The following is a 19,573-nucleotide window of genomic DNA, read 5'->3' as shown; positions in this document are numbered from 1 at the left end:
GTTATTTAAACTTTCGACCTCGGTGACAGATCCTAGAGATAAGCTACCTACGCTGTCGACCTCGGTGACAGATCCTAGAGATAAGCTACCTACGCTGTCGTCCTCGGTGGGAGATTCTAGATATAAGCTATCTACACTATCGTCCTCTGTCAGAGATCCTAGAGATAAGCTATCTACACTGTCGTCCTCTGTCAGAGATCCTAGAGATAAGATATCTACACTGTTGACCTCGGTCAGAGATCCTAGAGATAAGATATCTACACTGTCGTCCTCTGTCAGAGATCCACGAGATAAGCTATCTACACTGTCGTCCTCGGTGGGAGATCCTAGAGATAAGCTATCTACACTGTCGTCCTCGGTGAGAGATCCTAGAGATTAGCTATTTACACTGTCGTCCTCGGTGAGAGATAAGATATCTACACTGTTGTCCTCTGTCAGAGATCCTACAGATAAGCTATCTACACTGTTGTCCTCTGTCAGAGATCCTAGAGATAAGCTATCTACACTGTCGTCCTCTGTCGGAGATCCTAGAGATAAGATATTTACACTGTCGTCCTCGGTGAGAGATCCTAGAGATAAGCTATCTACACTGTTGTCCTCTGTCAGAGATCCTAGAGATAAGATATCTACACTGTCGTCCTCGGTGGGAGATCCTAGAGATAAGCTATCTACACTGTCGTCCTCTGTCGGAGATCCTAGAGATAAGCTATCTACACTGTTGTCCTCGGTGAGAGATAAGCTATCTACACTGTTGTCCTCGATCAGAGATCCTACAGATAAGATATCTACACTGTCGTCCTCGGTGGGAGATCCTAGAGATAAGCTATCTACACTGTCGTCCTCGGTGAAAGATAAGCTATCTACACTGTCGTCCTCGGTGGGAAATCCTAGAGATAAGCTATCTACACTGTCGTCCTCGGTGGGAGATCCTGTTGTCCTCGGTCAGAGATATAAGCTATCTACATGTCGTCCTCTACACTGTTGACAGATCCTAGAGATAAGCTTTCTACACTGTCACCCTCGGTGACAGATCCTAGAGATACGCTATCTACACTGTCGTCCTCTGTCAGAGATAAGCTATCTACACTGTCGTCCTCGGTGAGAGATCCTAGAGATAAGCTTTCTACACTGTCGTCCTCTGTCAGAGATCCACGAGATAAGCTATCTACACTGTCGTCCTCGGTGAGAGATCCTAGAGATAAGCTATCTACACTGTCGTCCTCTTTCAGAGATCCTAGAGATAAGCTTTCTACACTGTCACCCTCGGTGACAGATCCTAGAGATACGCTATCTACACTGTCGTCCTCTGTCAGAGATAAGATATCTACACTGTCGTCCTCGGTGAGAGATCCTAGAGATAAGCTGTCTACACTGTTGTCCTCGGTGGAGATAAGCTATCTACACTTTCGTCCTCCGTCAGAGATCCTAGAGATAAGCTATTTACACTGTCGTCCTCTTTCAGAGATCCTAGAGATAAGCTATTTACACTGTCGTCCTCGGTGAAAGATAAGCTATCTACACTGTCGTCCTCTGTCAGAGTTCCTAGAGATAAGCTATCTACACTGTTGTCCTCGGTGAGAGATCCTACAGATAAGCTATCTACATTGTCGTCCTCGGTGGGAGATCCTAGAGATATGCTATCTACACTGTCGTCCTCGTTGACAGATCCTAGAGATAAGCTTTCTACACTGTCACCTTCGGTGACAGATCCTAGAGATACGCTATCTACACTGTCGTCCTCTGTCAGAGATAAGCTATCTACACTGTCGTCCTCTGTCAGAGATAAGCTATCTACACTGTCGTCCTCGGTGGGAGATCCTAGAGATAAGCTATCTACATCTACACTGTCGTCCTCTGTCAGAGATCCTAGAGATAAGCTATCTACACTGTCGTCCTCTGTCAGAGATCCACGAGATAAGCTATCTACACTGTCGTCCTCTTTCAGAGATCCTAGAGATAAGCTATCTACACTATCGTCCTCTGTCAGAGATCCTAGAGATAAGCTATCTACACTGTTGTCCTCTGTCAGAGATCCTAGAGATAAGCTATCTACACTGTCGTCCTCTGTCAGAGATCCACGAGATAAGCTATCTACACTGTCGTCCTCTTTCAGAGATCCTAGAGATAAGCTATCTACACTGTCGTCCTCTTTCAGAGATCCTAGAGATAAGCTATCTACACTGTCGTCCTCTGTCAGAGATCCACGAGATAAGCTATCTACACTGTCGTCATCTTTCAGAGATCCTAGAGATAAGCTATCTACACTGTCGTCCTCTGTCGGAGATCCTAGAGATAAGCTATCTACACTGTCGTCCTCTGTCAGAGATCCTAGAGATAAGATATCTACACTGTCGTCCTCGGTGAAAGATAAGCTATCTACACTGTTGTCCTCGGTGAGAGATAAGCTATCTACACTGTCGTCCTCCGTCAGAGATCCTAGAGATAAGCTATTTACACTGTCGTCCTCTGTCAGAGTTCCTAGAGATAAGCTATCTACACTGTCGTCCTCGGTGGAGATAAGCTATCTACACTGTCGTCCTCCGTCAGAGATCCTAGAGATAAGCTATTTACACTGTTGTCCTCGGTGGAGATAAGCTATCTACATTGTCGTCCTCGGTGACAGATCCTAGAGATAAGCTATCTACACTGTTGTACTCGGTGACAGATCCTAGAGATAAGCTATCTACACTGTTGTCCTCGGTGAGAGATAAGCTATCTACACTGTCGTCCTCTGTCAGAGATCCTAGAGATAAGCTGTCTACACTGTCGTCCTCGGTGGAGATAAGCTATCTACACTTTCGTCCTCCGACAGAGATCCTAGAGATAAGCTATTTACACTGTCGTCCTCTGTCAGAGTTCCTAGAGATAAGCTATCTACACTGTTGTCCTCGGTGGAGATAAGCTATCTACATTGTCGTCCTCGGTGACAGATCCTAGAGATAAGCTATCTACACTGTTGTACTCGGTGACAGATCCTAGAGATAAGCTATCTACACTGTTGTCCTCGGTGAGAGATAAGCTATCTACACTGTCGTCCTCTGTCAGAGATCCTAGAGATAAGCTGTCTACACTGTCGTCCTCGGTGGGAGATCCTAGAGATAAGCTATCTACACTGTTGTCCTCGGTGAGAGATAAGCTATCTACACTGTCGTCCTCTGTCAGAGATCCTAGAGATAAGCTATCTACACTGTCGTCCTCGGTGGGAGATCCTAGAGATAAGCTTTCTACACTGTCGTCCTCGGTGAGAGATAAGCTATCTACACTGTCGTCCTCGGTGAGAGATAAGCTTTCTACACTGTCGTCCTCGGTGAGAGATAAGCTTTCTACACTGTCGTCCTCGGTGAGAGATAAGCTTTCTACACTGTCGTCCTCTGTCAGAGATCCTAGAGATAAGCTATCTACACTGTCGTCCTCGGTGGGAGATCCTAGAGATAAGCTTTCTACACTGTCGTCCTCGGTGAAAGATAAGCTATCTACACTGTCGTCCTCGGTGAGAGATAAGCTATCTACACTGTCGTCCTCGGTGAGAGATAAGCTTTCTACACTGTCGTCCTCGGTGAGAGATAAGCTTTCTACACTGTCGTCCTCGGTGAGAGATAAGCTTTCTACACTGTCGTCCTCGGTGAGAGATAAGCTATCTACACTGTCGTCCTCTCTGCACCCCTGGAAAATTTCATGGCGAAATTGAAGGTTCCATTAGTGTCACTTTGTGAAGAAGGTGAAAAAAAAATTGGTCGATCGTTTGGTGTATATCAAACGAATCTTGAAGTCACATTTTAGTGGCATTGAAGTTGGTCGTCGCTCTTTGTTATCTTCAGAAGGAGCATATTAGTCTGTGCAGAGATGCAGAGAGCGAAAGTGATTGTAACCCATGAAATATCGAGGATGGTGTTAACGAGAAAACGGGAGCGTAAGAGGGATCCTAACCTCGCTTGAAACCATGTCATATTCTCATTATACCATCGTGTTTTCCGCGTTTTGGCATTCACGTGAAACGGTCATAAACATCAGTTAATAAATGCCTCGGCTTCACGTTTCATGCATTATTTTTGCGTCTTTTCTTTGTCATATTCTGGTATCGTCACCCCCAGCGGAGGGAATGAAAATATGAAATTTGGGATTTTGACGATACCTCGACTGTTCAAACTAATCAGTACATAACATTGAAATGCGTAAATAATCGAGTGTCATTGAACCCTTCTGGGGTATTTGTTGGCACTGAAAAGTGCCGTTTGTAAATGAGATGTACATCTCTTTGTCTCGAGCCATATCTTAGATGGCTATTTGTCCCTCTGTTGTCTCGTCAAGTTCGCTGTCTTCTTCATCTTCGTCGTCGTCATCGTCATCGTACGAGTATCTGGTAAAGCCGTAACCAAGATAGTTGTCCTCCATTTCGTCGCCGCTTTCCTCGGAGAAGGCGTGTTCCACTAGGATGGTCTGTCGGACCTTGCTGATTTGGAACGCTTTTTGAGTGGCATACTCATAGAACATGTTCCGGACACCTTCTGTGATTGCCATACGCATCCGCAGTATGTACCGGAAGGTACGGTCGCCACCTCGGTCTGCCCGTTCATACTTATTTGACAGTTCGTCCATGGCCACGTTGAGAACTGATAGCTGTACGCATGCGCTGTGGTAGAATCGTTCCAATTCCACAAGACGGTCCTTCAGGTGGAGTATCTTCTCTGTAGACATCCTGCAGTGTCAATGCGTCACTTCCGAGACAATATATTTACCACTGAAGTACTACGTTTACCTTTGACAAAAATGACGATATCAGAAGATTTCAAACAACAAACCCTAAGATTCAACAAAGAAAATTGGTCACACAAATATGGAATAGATTCGTATGTGATGAAGGTGGAAGGTAGTTGATACCTGGGATACCTCCGTTATATACCCACAACAAGTACTACTCGACGAGTATCGCTTCATTGAAAAAAACAATAGCGGTCAGTGAGCCGTGTCGTCACGCTGGACTGGTTAGGCGTGTGGACGGTCGGCAATATATCTATCGAGTACTTATCGAGACATTAAAACACATATGGTAATTGGTAAATACAAACGTAACATGGTAACCAGTCATTACACACACCGGGAGCAGAATTGTTACAAAATTAACTAACGTATATTATCAATATCTTCAGTAGACTTTCTCATACTTTTTACCGCGGTTCTTCCGCGAGGCCGAATAGTAGACGAATTAACAAAATCAACGTAGAGGTTTTTATTGCAAATCATTACATGAGATGAAAATCCATTCGCTCATTACACGGACTCGCAAAAACAATTCTATGAGGTCACTTGATATATAAATACTGTAAAAACCATATTATGTACAAAGCAGATCATCAGATACTTTGTTTCGAGAAACCTCTGTGTTTACATAAGAATCCTATTATATATTAGTACACAACGATATATCATATTAAGTACAAAAGTAATGAAGAAATAGCCCTCTTCAGGAACGCCATCATAACATTTTCATTTTTGATCATTTTTAACACAAGACAGTTTGGCAACAGTTGTTTATTCCAAGTCCAAGGGACAATAACTCTCTCAAATGATATTCAAATATGTCCAATAAAAATCTCATTATACAACCAACCACGTCCCAAAAGTGGCGGCTGAAAACAGAATATAACTCCCGACAAATAGTCTACAACAGCTCCACTTGCGGTTCTCAACTTGCATTGTTAACACTCTGCATCATAAGTGGTAACAAACATTTCATTTGTAAGGTATGTGTTTCAGTATTTTAAAACAGATAACAAAACATTATCTGAATTTTCTTTTCAATATTTATTCAATATTTACATAGATAAAAGTATGATAAATTTAGGACATGAATCTAACAGATCTGATACAAGAGTTCAAATCACCTCTAATACAGACATAACAGAATGATTAAGATGAATGATAAACATCAAAGACTTGCACAATATATTTAAAAAATATCTGACCATCTTATTAACAACATTTATACAAAAACACTTGACAACAATCAGTAATTACAAATAATTCCACACTCCTTCCTACCCGTCAAGATGATGTGTTTCTCAGCAGAGGAAGATGTCAAGAGGTCGGGATTACTGGGACTACACAACTCTTAGATAAAAGCTTTACTATCTTGCAACTGATTTGCACCACTATCTAGTTTAACATTATGTTAACCAACATGGCTTCAATCTGAAATTTGCTTCTGTTCAACATTTATCATTTTTCAACAAATGCAGGACAGAATGAATTTCTAACACAAGTTGTGCAACAGATTTAGTTTCATAGCCAGGAATAAGCTGTTTCACAATAAAACTGCATTAAAACATTTACAATCAGCACTGAATATTTCTTTCCTTGAATCTTTCAGATTTCCTTGTGAGATTTTTCCTTCAGTATTAAAGACCACTTACACTGATGACGTTTTTCTCATTATTTTTACTGGCCTTAACTACAAACAGGAGGTTCAACCCACTTTATCCAACACTGAAGTAAAAACCTTATGACTTTTGAACGACAACTCCAGATCTTCCCCTGTAACTTTATATACATTCCTGCATGAGTGTATCAGATAAAGTTGCAGATGAAAGAGAATTTTAAACTGTTGTGAGATCATTAGCCCTGCCCTAATGGGTAACCTTATCAGCAAAATAGTATAGTTACTGATTCCGTTGTGTTATGTTACAGCTGTGATATTAATGGTGAATGATATAAGTGGGAATATTATATGTCCTCTTTCTCTCATGATACTTCATTCTTTCACTTTTCCTGTGGAAACACTCTCTCTCATGTGTAACCCTCTCAGGCTGCCTTGACATACTCTACATTTTTTCAGATAAAACCAATGGCAACATGACTTAACATTAAAGTCAATATCATACATGATCTGAACTCTTTTATTAACTAGAAAAAAACAGCACATAAATTCCTTGACCTACGTTAATATTTGAATAATTTATTACCAGTAAGACTTTTGGAGAAAAGAAACATCACTTATCATTGATAATATTTTAAAATTATTCAATTTAACAAATAGTGGTATACCTTTAAACATTTTTCAATTCAACAATGTTTTTGCTTTTAATTTTAAAAGAATTTTCATCAGAACACATTTAATTTCTAATGGAGTTACATATTCATATTTCTCTTATTTATAGAGCTCATCATTCAAATTAATCTTAGTGAACAATGTAACATTCTCAACCTGTACTAACTTCCATATATGACATCAGTCATGCCGTAAGTTCCAAGATTTGTCTATGATATTGCGTAATTATGTCTCGTGCCATAATAAGAATCAGTCACATGGCACTTTGAGTTGTTGATGTTACTATAACAATCCAGTGTCACTAGGATCAGGCGGATACCTCTTTGGACCAGCTGACATCACCTGAACACAGACAACACTAACTAAAAATGCTGCCTTTTGTAGAGAAGTTCCTTGCAGGTACCTCACAGATATCATTGTTATGTGTATCCAGACCAGGATGTCTGAAGGAGCCACTTATCCAGCTAAATCGATAGACAATCCTCACCCATGTGTTGAATCATCTTCTACAAAGTCCTCCGCCTCCTCACGGCTCACACATTCAATATGGCTTACCTGTAAATTAATCCAACATATATCATTAAGAACCATCTCTGCCTCCTGGAGACCTACACTAGGTCACTACTACCCGCCTCTTTGCCACTTCATTTACTGTTCTCATATTTCCTCTTTAACTCAATGATGAGAAGAGAAGACCTTAAGCACATCATCCATTTACAATGAGTTTTAGTGTTTATAATGTCTAAAATGGAAATATTCAAAATCTGCTCAACAAATTGGAAGTAGTATAAAATGAATGTAGTTATGTATTGAACATCAAGTATTGTAAACCCTGTAAATTTGTTATATTTTATAACGTTACTGACCTTGTTTCTGAATTTGACACCATAGAATTTGTCAGCATGTTGAAGCAATTCTGGCCGGAACGTAGTAGTAATAAACTGGGCATCACCAGCTAATTCATGAATCATATCTGTACACATGAAAATAATATAGTTTTATTTATAGAAAAAACTCAACTTGTGCTATTCATAACAAAATTAACTATGAATACATATTCGCAACAAATGCACTACCAACCCCCTCTGCACATCCAGGGAAAATAATAAGAATACAACCCTGACAAATCTCACCAATTCTTGTTCATATCTTCTCAAATTGTTTATGAATACACTTACAACAAAAGCCATCCACACATCTGCATGTATAGTGCTTGATTCTCTTATCATTTGTATGTGAAACACAAATTTACTTTATTCAAAACAATTACTTCAGATTTAACAAGATGTACCTGCTACAGCTTTCCTGTGCTGTGCGTCTAAAGCTTGATCTATCTCATCAAACAGGTAGAAGGGGGCAGGATCACATTTCTGAATGGCAAATATAAGTGTCAGAGCTACCAGTGATTTCTGTCCTCCTGATAGCTGTAACATGTCCTTCATCTCTGCTCTGTTTCCTGTGAATGATACCTACAACACAAACAGAACACATCAGTCTTGATATATGTTTCAAACATCAATGGAATCAAAATTGAATTAATTTAGTTTTATATATAACCCTATAATCAAATACTATATATGGCTGCATGAACTGTATGAATGTGCCTGTGGATTGTCATAATTCCAGTGGAGACCATGGTGAAATAGAGCTGTGGAAATGGTCGAGTCTGGTTCCTGTTAACTTATGGTTTATGGGGTGCCAGAAAGCAGCTGGGCTTTTGAACAACCTATATCTAACTGTTGTCCAGCCCCTAGCTTCTCCTGTGACCAGTCTCAACATATAACAAAAACGTCACATGCATATCAACAAACTATAACATGAAACCAACAGCAAGACTGGGGTCAGCTAGCATACATAAATACATTTGTTGAAACCTTTCAGGGTCTGGACACCATTTCAAACACTAGTTCCTATTTCTCTTAGTGTAGATGCATTGCTGTACCCTTTTTCTATATTTCTTTACATTTTCATTGCTACTGCTCGGCTAAGTTAATAACTCATTCGTAACACACCCTGATATTAAGTGAATCTATCATCATTTCTACATCTCTATCAATATCTTACCTTGATGCCAACGCCTGTAAACTGTTCTACTAAAGGAACATCTTGCTGTGGTGACCCATCATCATCTTCACCCTGAAAAGTCCAGATATCCAGTTTAAATTTGTAATTCTTGTTGGTTTGTAATGGTGTACTTAAAATGTTCATGCATTTGTTTCAATAATAAAATATGAACCTTGTTTTATTGGTACGCCAATGACAAGCTTTCTGTATACATATAGTAACTTGAATTTTATAGAAACCAAATAATTCTGATTCAAATTTAAGTCTAATGAAACTTTACTTTGCTCATTGTCACCAAAATTGTAATTAATTTTACATACATTTTGTTCATTGTCGCCTTTCTTCATCACAAGCACGGCATGTCCTTGAGGAGCAAGTTTCTTAAATATCTCGCTGAAATACTTAGAGACCTGCAAGTTAATCAATATTGAAATCATTCCTGTTTCATTTTGCATAAGTCTTATTTGCAGAAAGTTCGAAGTATAAACAAGTAACTAATAAAACTGTTTCAGAAACAACAAAAAATACAACCACAACATAACTTTCATTTTTCATTTCAATCTGTGTTTCCTGCTTTCCTTGTGTTGTCTGTATACCGATTGTCCATTGATATCTTAACTGCCTCTATTTTGGAAAATAACTTCATATTCTACTTTCATCAGCTGTAATTAAGGAGATATGTCAAGTAAAAAGCTGTGAATTAACTATTTCAAAGTCACAGAGAGCAGCTGTCTGAAATCCTACAAGGTACCTTTATATTTTCTGTACACTGAAACAAAACCTTTCTGGCTTATTAATTCTATGATTGTTTTGGTGATAAATTCTTTAGTAATTTACCCACCTGTTTAAATGTCAACTGAATGGCTTCATACTTTCTGTGGTCTAATGCATTCATCAGATCCAGGATTGACTACAAAAAAAAAAACAAACAAAAAATCACTTTTGAACATCCTCGACCATACTTGTTATCATTGAATCAAAAATGTTATTTACATTTCTCAACGATGTTTTGATAACAATCGATTTTATAAATTACAAAATGACAGCTTTTGTCAGAGGACAATAAATCATGAGTAATAGAAATACTCCACATACTATTAAGGTGTAATCATTATTGTCACAAGGAAACTGCAGGCAATCCTGTCATAAATATATTGGAGCAACTTACTTCGTGGCCTCTGTCTAGTTCATCTTTCCTCTTTATAAGTTTCTCTTTCTGGTCTGAGAAGTTTACAAACTGGTCCAAAGCTTTCTTGTTGACGTGACTATATTTCTTCAGTTCGTGATTACACTGTTCAAGTTTCTTAAATAACTGGAACAAAATAAAACTATCCTTTGACCAATTTCATTTTTCAGTTAAATAAAATTTGGTCTTATAAAACAAAAAATGTCTTAAATTAAAATCATGAAGTTTTTGGAAATGAATTTCAAGTTTTTCGAGAATTTAAAAACAACAGTAAAAATCTGAGGGCATTAGCTCATCATAATCTTACTTAGCCATTTTATCATCGTGACATCACACGACCTGGCTTGAAAGTTAAGATCCAAACAACCAATCATTGGCAAATAATTTTCAAAGAATGAAATAATTTGATACCAGATTTTGGTACTTAAGACCAAGTAATTTCGTTGCAGTTCATACCTGTTTTAAGCTTAAATTCTGGTACTTTTCAAAAGCATCACTGGGTAACGATCCAAGCTCCCGAATTTTCCGCATGCATTCATCTTTCTAAATTATTTGAATGAAAAAAACATAATAACATGCATAAAAAGTCAATATTTATAATGATCATGAGAAAATTGAACAATTCTTTCTATATATACGTAAGTGTAGAATATAAATTTTCTCTCTAACCTTGATACCATCTATTTCAAAATTCTTAGTATGTTACTACACTTGGGTTATCTTCTGGAGTATAACAATAGTATTTAAATGATCGCTCATTAGAAATCAATCATTAGTCCTAAGGACTTATTCACAATAAATACTTGTCCTGGGAAAAGTGATGTTCTGATACCAAATCTGATACAATCTTGATGTAAAGAATTTTATCTTTGAAAACCTGACTCAGGCACAAACATGCAAAAAACATATCACAAAGTAACAATCAGATGATGTATGGACTTTTTAAATGTGCAAAAATTATGCATGGAGTGCCCTACAGATATGTAACTGACTAAAACCATGGAGTACCTACAGATATGTAACTGACTAAAACCATGGAGTACCTACAGATATGTGATTGACTAAAACCATGGAGTACCTACAGCTATGTAACTGACTTGAACCATGGAGTACCCTACAGATATTTAACTGACTAGAACTGTGGAGTATCTACAGATATGTAACTGACTTGAACCATGGTGTACCCTACAGATATGTAACTGACTAGAACTGTGGAGTACCTACAGATATGTAACTGACTGAAACCATGGAGTACCCTACAGATATGTAACTGACTAAAACCATGGAGTATCTACAGATATGTAACTGACTAGAACTGTGGAGTACCTACAGATATGTGACTGACTAAAACCATGGAGTACCCTACAGATATGTAACTGGCTAGAACCATGGAGTATCTACAGATATGTAACTGACTAGAACTGTGGAGTATCTACAGATATGTGACTGACTAAAACCATGGAGTATCTACAGATATGTAACTGACTAGAACTGTGGAGTATCTACAGATATGTAACTGACTAGAACTGTGGAGTACCTACAGATATGTAACTGACTAGAACTGTGGAGTACCTACAGCTATGTAACTGACTAAAACCATGGAGTATCTACAGATATGTGACTGACTAAAACCATGGAGTATCTACAGATATGTAACTGACTAGAACTGTGGAGTACCTACAGCTATGTAACTTACTAAAACCATGGAGTATCTACAGATATGTAACTGACTAGAACTGTGGAGTACCTACAGATATGTAACTGACTAAAACCATGGAGTATCTACAGATATGTGACTGACTAAAACCATGGAGTATCTACAGATATGTAACTGACTAAAACCATGGAGTATCTACAGATATGTAACTGACTAGAACTGTGGAGTACCTACAGATATGTAACTGACTAGAACTGTGGAGTACCTACAGATATGTAACTGACTTGAACCATGGAGTATCTACAGATATGTAACTGACTAGAACTGTGGAGTATCTACAGATATGTAACTGACTAGAACTGTGGAGTATCTACAGATATGTAACTGACTAGAACTGTGGAGTACCTACAGATATGTAACTGACTAGAACTGTGGAGTACCTACAGATATGTAACTGACTAGAACTGTGGAGTATCTACAGATATGTAACTGACTAGAACTGTGGAGTATCTACAGATATGTAACTGACTAGAACTGTGGAGTACCTACAGATATGTAACTGACTAGAACTGTGGAGTATATACAGATATGTAACTGACTAGAACTGTGGAGTACCTACAGATATGTAACTGACTAGAACTGTGGAGTATCTACAGATATGTAACTGACTAGAACTGTGGAGTACCTACAGATATGTAACTGACTAGAACTGTGGAGTACCTACAGATATGTAACTGACTAGAACTGTGGAGTATCTACAGATATGTAACTGACTAGAACTGTGGAGTATCTACAGATATGTAACTGACTAGAACTGTGGAGTATCTACAGATATGTAACTGACTAGAACTGTGGAGTATCTACAGATATGTAACTGACTAGAACTGTGGAGTACCCTACAGATATGTAACTGACTCAAACTACACAGATTTTTAAAGTAAGTCTACACATTCATTGTATTGTAGCAGGATTGGCCTTATTTTCAACAAACCTTTTTTAATAATAAAGACTGCTTGTTTGTCATCTTTTCCAGCTCTTTTGCATCATCACTTATCTTTTCATGGCTGTCTTTTTCTTGACCCTGTAACAAGAAATACAGGATCAATGTTGTGTCTGTGTGCTCATATTTCGTACCTAATCAGGGCATGTTCATACCACAAGAGGCCCAAGGGGCCTTAACAGTCACCTGAGGAATATATGTCAATTATCTGGGGATTTTAAAATGTTCCAAAAATGTAACAACACTTGTGCAGGACCGTGTGTAAAACATCTGTATCAAGTTTGAACATGATCCACCCAGTGGTTCTTGAGAGGAAGTAGAAAATGTCTTAGCCAAACAGAGGCCAGGGTTGCACATTTATATAAAGCAAATCATGTTTTCATTTACAAGTTGAAATTTATAGCTTAGTAGATACATGCATAGCTAAAGTATACAAAAATCAGATCAATTTCAAGTCTATCCACAATCTTTTCCTTGCCTAATACAATAAGGCGTCCAACTAAAAAAACTCACATAAAACAATGTGAAAAAATCTTGTGGTACTTCTGAGACAGGAATATATATGTATCAAGGCTGAGAAATGTAGTGTTACCACAGGTATTGAACCATATTATACATGTAGCTCAGAACATAGAAGGTTCAGCGAGTAATAAGATCCGGGTTTGATGAAAGATCTGGCTACACATTTTTTCTCGCCTATATGGTTGTCATAAACACACAACATGTCTTTATTAAAGATTAATATGTAACAAATATCAGCAGAGCTAATTTTGGACCAGTTATTTTTATTCTCACAAACTTTGCAGTCCTTTCCCTAAAGATCATCTATATGAAGTTACACTTTTGGTTCAGGACAACAAGATTTGCTAAGATTTAACAAATTCTACCCCTTTCTGCCCCTTAAATATGCTCCCATTGAGGCCACACCTTTTTCTATTGTAAACTTAAAGAAGCTTACTTTACCTAATTTTACTCCTTTTTTACCCCCACCTGGGGCCCCTATTGCAGCCATTACTTTTCCCCCCCTCAAACTAAATGTGTCTTATTACACAGATGCTTTGTGCTTAGTGTGGTTGTAACCCAAAAACATGGTCAATGCCATTAGAACCCATTTTCAAAAAAAAATTAATTGACCCCTTTTTGCCCCCCATGAGGCCCCAGAACCCCTCAGACACTTTTTTTTCAACTCAAAGTCACATGTTCTTCACTAGGGGACCCTATATTCTAAATTTGGTTGAAATCCGTCAACTTTGAATTTTGACCCCTTTTTAGTGCCCCCTGGAGGGCCTGCTTATGACCCAATTTTTTTCTAATTCGCAAACTTTGTAGACCTTACTCCTAAGAATCATTAATTTTGAATTTTAGGAAAATCTGATAATTGGTTCCTACTAAGATTTTTAAAGATTTACCTAATTTTACCCCTTTTTGCCCCCTCCTGTAGCCCCTATTGGAACCACACCCTTTTCTTTTGCAAACTTGATGCATCTTACTATAGGGATACTTTGTGCCAAGTTTGGTTGAAATCCATCCAGTGGTTCTTGAGAAGAATTCGGAAATATGAAAAGTTAACGATGCACAACGGACGACGACAAACAAATCATAATGGCAATAGGTCACCATGAGCCTTAGTGACCTTAAAATTTAACGACGTATGAACTTAATCTGACAATTGGTTCATGCGAAAAAGATTTTTAAAGATTTACCTAATTTTACCCCCTTTCCCCCCTCCTGGGGCCCCTATTGGGGCCACACCCTTTTTCTTTGCAAACTTGAAGCAACTTCTCATGGGGATGCTTTGTGCCAAGTTTGGTCAAAATCCGTTCAGTGGTTCTTGAGAAGAAGTCGAATATGTGAAAAGTTAACGACGCCAGACCACAGACAAATCATGATGGCAATAAAAAGTTAAGAACAATCAACCAGAAATGCAGTCCCATGGTGGCTGACGAGGTGAATAATGCTTCATCACCTCAAGGATGCCAAGGCAGGGACACAATAAGGAAATACAGTGAAACCTGCTTAATATTACATTCCATTGGTCAGAAGGAAATGTGATAATAAACAGATGTGACATTAAAAGTTGATATCAGCAAGAATCTAAGCGAAACTTAAAATCATTTATTTTCGCATCTTCAGCTTTGTATCAGAAATGCACTTTCATAAATTTTAAAATGGCTACATTTGTAACCACGACATTGACATGCCGTGGTTTGGTATCCTATGGATCATTGTAGATAAAAACAATATAAACACAATTTATCATAAATTACAGTTGGTTCATGGTTGATTATTTTCTTAATATCTTTAGTAAAACAATCTGCTTTGTTTTAAAATTGGTCCTGATATGCATTCTGAAGACTCATTTTTCAGTTGTTTCAGCAGCAAGTCAGAAACCTTTGTAGCAGGGGGTTCACTCCAACATTGGTTCCATTGTGACAAGTGACAAAGTATTTTAATAATTGGGATCAGCAAGCCAATTAATAATGAAAATACACTAGACTCATTTAACCTAGCCTGGACCTTACAAGTAAGTGGGTTAATCTATTGTTCAGGAGTTGCAAGATGTGAAAAGTTGGCCAGTAGGGCTGAATTAATGTTTATGTATTCAGGTGTGACATATGACCCTTCAGGCATGAATCAATAGTTCCTGTCCTGACTTACCTGTGATTTACTCTCTTTTTTTGGTGATAGTCATGCACTGATATTAAGCATTTTCTACATGAAAATTATCAGATGTTGGATTACATAGAATATACAGGGAAAAAACAGGTTTTTCAAAAAGAAAATGTAATAACCGGAAAGTGACAAAAACAGACATGACAGTAAGTGGGTTCCACTGTATTAAATAACAAGGAATTTATTGGGTTTTTTTATAACTATGAATATAAGATCAGTTCAAACCAACTTATGTTGATTGTACCTGGTACTTAAGACCTGTCATTTGCAGATCAATTTGATGTCAACTTCCCCCTTTGTATCCAAAATACATCATATTTTAGCTAAACAGAGCATATAACCATAATATGATAAAACACAAGACCATACTCCCTGACTTCACTTAAACAGATAATAATTAAGCAGTTTTCAGTTTCTATTAAAGTGATTAAAGTAAAGCAATATCATATAGAAGGAATTACAAACAAGAGGAAAAAAGTTCTGTATTTAACCTGTTTTAGGGTACCACAAATACTTGCAGAAGATATGACACTTACCTTCCAATATTCCAAATTATTCTGTAAGTTCTTTTGTTCTTTATTCATTTTATCTAATTGGTCATCCAGTTCTGAAGCAAAAAGTAGAAACTGACATGGTTTTCCAGGAAATCTGATTCAACATTCTATACTTTTCCCTTTACATTTTCTTTTGATAGGTACAGGTGAATATCAATGACGTCTGATGAAGATGTCAGGTCATTATCAAGTCATTAACACATCACTAACATTTCACTTGTTGTGCTGCATGTATCTCGGTACCTATGTATTAAGTTTTATTTCTTTCTGTACTGTTCTTTCTCACACAAATTATACTAGAAATACAAAATTGTGGAAACTCCTCAAATTTTACACTGTTGTAAGGCTTTATAGATATAAGGAGAATGATGCGTAAATATATAGTACAGAACAGGTCTGTATGATATAGTTTGCAATCACACCGAGAGCGTGGAAAACACGTCTATTCTCAGGTATGACCGGGTGCAAACTACACTCGATATTGTAACGCACCGTCGTACATCACCTTCGGGATGAGTTGACATGATCGAGCGTGTCGCGATGGCCAACTCGTCAAAGATAACGTCAACACAATGTGCATCCAAAGATCCTTTTCCACAACAACACTATAAAACATTTTCCTTACTATACTACATTTCTCAAAAAATATTTCTGATCTGTATAAATCTCAAAAATATTACATACAATTTTCATAGATTTTACAAAACAGTTTTCCATAATAATTCATGTTGGCATTTTTAATTAAAAATGCTGACTTTGAAAGATTTCTTGTATTTTATTTCAATGATGGATTACAGGGGTCACACAAGCCTTCAATGTTCTTGTGCCAAACATTTCATCAAACTTGATATTTTTTCGCCCAATCATAAATTTAGGACCCAAATATAATTGGGTCAAAAACCATGTTTAAATAATAGAGCTAATTGTTCTGATATGATTAAGTATTTATTATTTATATGATCTGTAATAAAGAAATCACATTTAGTTTCAGTACCCTTGTTTCAATAAGGTCTTAAACATACTAGGTAGCTGAATAAAATAGCACCCTGGCAGTAATGTCATGCACATGCACTTCATATTTTGTGAAAAACATCCTGAATTAATTGTAACCAAATAAATTGTCCATGCATAATATAGTTAAATACATAAAATATCTGGAGTTCTGACCCCAAATACATTTAAATGGGAACATTAACAGCAGTATGGTGATTACACCATACTGCTGTTAATCACAAAAGTGTACATGTATCTTTTTAAAACAGATATAAAATTAAGATATAAATTGCAAAATTGATTTTAATACTTTTCAAAAAAATGTATTTATACTTGATAATTGCAAAGACTTTGATATAAATAACTTTCATAATATGAAAAAAAATATAGTAAAGTTAAATATTTTCTGTGCAAAATGTTAGATTGGAGTCATTTATTGTTCCTGTCATAATTTTTATCTAAATTGTGTAAAATGTATTTAAATTTTTCATTTTTTATTTTATATTTCATATCAACTGTAAAAACAATAACTCCTGAATTCGGGTCTGCATCCATTTTGGTACTATGTAACTAGTCTCCTTTGCTAACTTCCTATTAGTTGATCATTACAATTTTGGTGGAGAAATATCTTTTAAATGACTGCATTTGAACTGTAAAATCAACTTTTCTGGTAAGTATTATTGTATTTCTTACTTAAATTGCAGTTTGTATTTCATACATAAGCATTAATCTATGAAAAAAGTACCCTGGTTTGAAGGACACACACCTTGCTATTTTCTCCGTATTTTTTCGATACAAAGCTGGTTTTTATCTACTACTAGTGTTAAATGTAATAATTATCACAATAGGTAGTTTGCATGTAAGGACTCTTATTGATAATCCCTGTCATGTCTCGAATGCCCTGTGCTTCCTGTCAGAGACCTAGTCTATTGTCTACTATGTACACACTGTTCACCGTGAACCCTACACATCAGAGGGGATTTATGGTCATTGCATGTCACTAGTTAGTAGATAATTGTGCTGTGAATTCATCTGGATAAGACAGCCGCATGACCACTATTACCTGTATAACATAATGAATGGACTACTGGCTCATTTTTCAAAAGAATCAGTGATTTTGTTGCCGAAAACATTGCCAAACTCAATATTTAATCGCCAAATAATTTTTTTTAATCACAAACTGCAAAATTGGCAACCTCTGGAGAGAACCCTGGAATAGAGACTATACCTTTTGATTGTTTCTTGAGATCCACTATTCGTTCATCTGCAGTCATTAGGTCTGCATTTAATGTTTCAAGTCTAGCCCGTCTGTCTTCCTCGGACACTTCTTGTAACTCATGGATGATACGGTCACGCTTTTTCATCAGGTTGTTGTGGAGAAGGTTATCTAGTTTGTTCTTCTCACCCTCTAACTATTAGGACAAAACAGATCAAATAACCAGTTATTCTTAAACAATGACCAAATGTTAATCCATATATATTAAGCTTACAGTTAGCCTTGGGAAACTCTATTTGTATACAGTGGTTTTTCAAAAGAAAGTGTTTCCTGAACATAATATTTCTGGAATAGGGTTAAGTAGATATTAATAAAATCATTGTTTATATACACAAAACCTGAAATGAAACTAAAGAAGTGCATCTTGTTTCCAGCAAAATGACTTAAAACTAAGAAATTCTTTCTCTAAAAATCATAAAGATTTAAAATTTTGTAGTAGCTAATGGTTTGAATACTCAAAGCACAATCATCACCCTGGCGACAACCAAGACAAACATACTTATAACTTTATACAGAATACCTAGATACTGACATTTTACAATAGCCATATCATAAATTTTGATTTTGTTTCCTTTCAGCAATATAACCATAAAAAATAACCAATATGAATTGTGAAACTTTCTCTCTGTCTGGTCTCTACAAAACCTAGCACTGAAGTATAACTAAAACCATCTGGTTGATTAAATCCATTCAGTCTGAGATAATCCTTACCCGTATACGCTCTGTAAGAGCCTCCTTGTTCTGCTGTGTAAGTTGTTTGATCTGGTCATTGAGGTAATCTACCTCTCTCTGGTCCTCCACACTCAGTTGAGACAGAAGATCTGAGCCAAGCTCCTCATTAAGTGAGGCAGCTGATCCCTGCATAGCCTCTAAACTTGTCTGTAAACTGGCTACACTCTTCTCCTGCAGATCAAATGTGCTTATGACAGTATTCTAAACTTGTGCAATGTGCCATGCAAAATTATCATACATCAAACAACAGAAAATAGAATTAGAATGTGACCCTCCTCTGACATGCAATAATCAATGAAATCACATCCAAATGTCTTTGACACTCCATGGGCTTAAAACAAGAGGCTCATTGGGCTTGTATTGCTCACCTGGTTCAATGCTTGGCTGAAATTG

General features: G+C 37.1%; 2 protein-coding genes across 2 annotated transcripts in view; both read right to left on the bottom strand.

The window, feature by feature from the left end:
- Positions 1–375: 375 nt before the first annotated feature.
- Positions 376–3,942, bottom strand: LOC132556201 (polysialoglycoprotein-like). Its single transcript, XM_060220593.1, has 4 exons — positions 3,928–3,942; positions 2,911–3,663; positions 1,371–2,506; positions 376–937 (listed from the first exon to the last, which is right to left on the bottom strand). Exons 1-4 carry the CDS (start codon positions 3,940–3,942, stop codon positions 376–378), a joined length of 2,466 nt encoding a protein of 821 aa, XP_060076576.1.
- Positions 3,943–5,812: 1,870 nt separating this feature from the next.
- LOC132556172 (structural maintenance of chromosomes protein 3-like) overlaps positions 5,813–19,573 on the bottom strand; it is a 29,693-nt gene continuing 15,932 nt past the window's right edge. Inside the window, exons 22-33 of the mRNA XM_060220560.1 lie at positions 19,160–19,351; positions 18,401–18,584; positions 16,162–16,232; positions 12,944–13,033; positions 10,752–10,838; positions 10,278–10,421; positions 9,951–10,019; positions 9,430–9,519; positions 9,110–9,181; positions 8,337–8,514; positions 7,912–8,018; positions 5,813–7,600 (exon numbers count right to left, since the gene is read on the bottom strand). Coding sequence (XP_060076543.1) covers positions 7,529–7,600; positions 7,912–8,018; positions 8,337–8,514; positions 9,110–9,181; positions 9,430–9,519; positions 9,951–10,019; positions 10,278–10,421; positions 10,752–10,838; positions 12,944–13,033; positions 16,162–16,232; positions 18,401–18,584; positions 19,160–19,351 — 1,356 coding nt within the window. The 3' untranslated portion in view covers positions 5,813–7,528. The remainder of the gene's footprint in view (positions 7,601–7,911; positions 8,019–8,336; positions 8,515–9,109; positions 9,182–9,429; positions 9,520–9,950; positions 10,020–10,277; positions 10,422–10,751; positions 10,839–12,943; positions 13,034–16,161; positions 16,233–18,400; positions 18,585–19,159; positions 19,352–19,573) is intronic.

This window comes from Ylistrum balloti, unplaced genomic scaffold (genome assembly GCF_031769215.1).
Source record: "Ylistrum balloti isolate Yb309-2 unplaced genomic scaffold, AGI_CSIRO_Ybal_v1 Utg370554, whole genome shotgun sequence".
In the NCBI taxonomy this organism is placed as follows: Eukaryota; Metazoa; Mollusca; class Bivalvia; order Pectinida; family Pectinidae; genus Ylistrum; species Ylistrum balloti.
Note: the sequence above shows the minus strand (reverse complement) of the source record. Positions and strands in the feature narration are given on the sequence as shown.

What these genes read in the sequence shown, in the direction of transcription:
- LOC132556201 (XM_060220593.1), bottom strand. An exon ending in CTGTCACCGAGGACGACAAT is followed by an intron (nt 2,507 to 2,910) that starts GTAGATAGCTTA and finishes ATCTCCACCGAG; the next exon opens with GACGACAGTGTAGATAGCTT. An exon ending in TCTCCACCGAGGACAACAGT is followed by an intron (nt 938 to 1,370) that starts GTAGACAGCTTA and finishes TCTCTGACCGAG; the next exon opens with GACAACAGGATCTCCCACCG.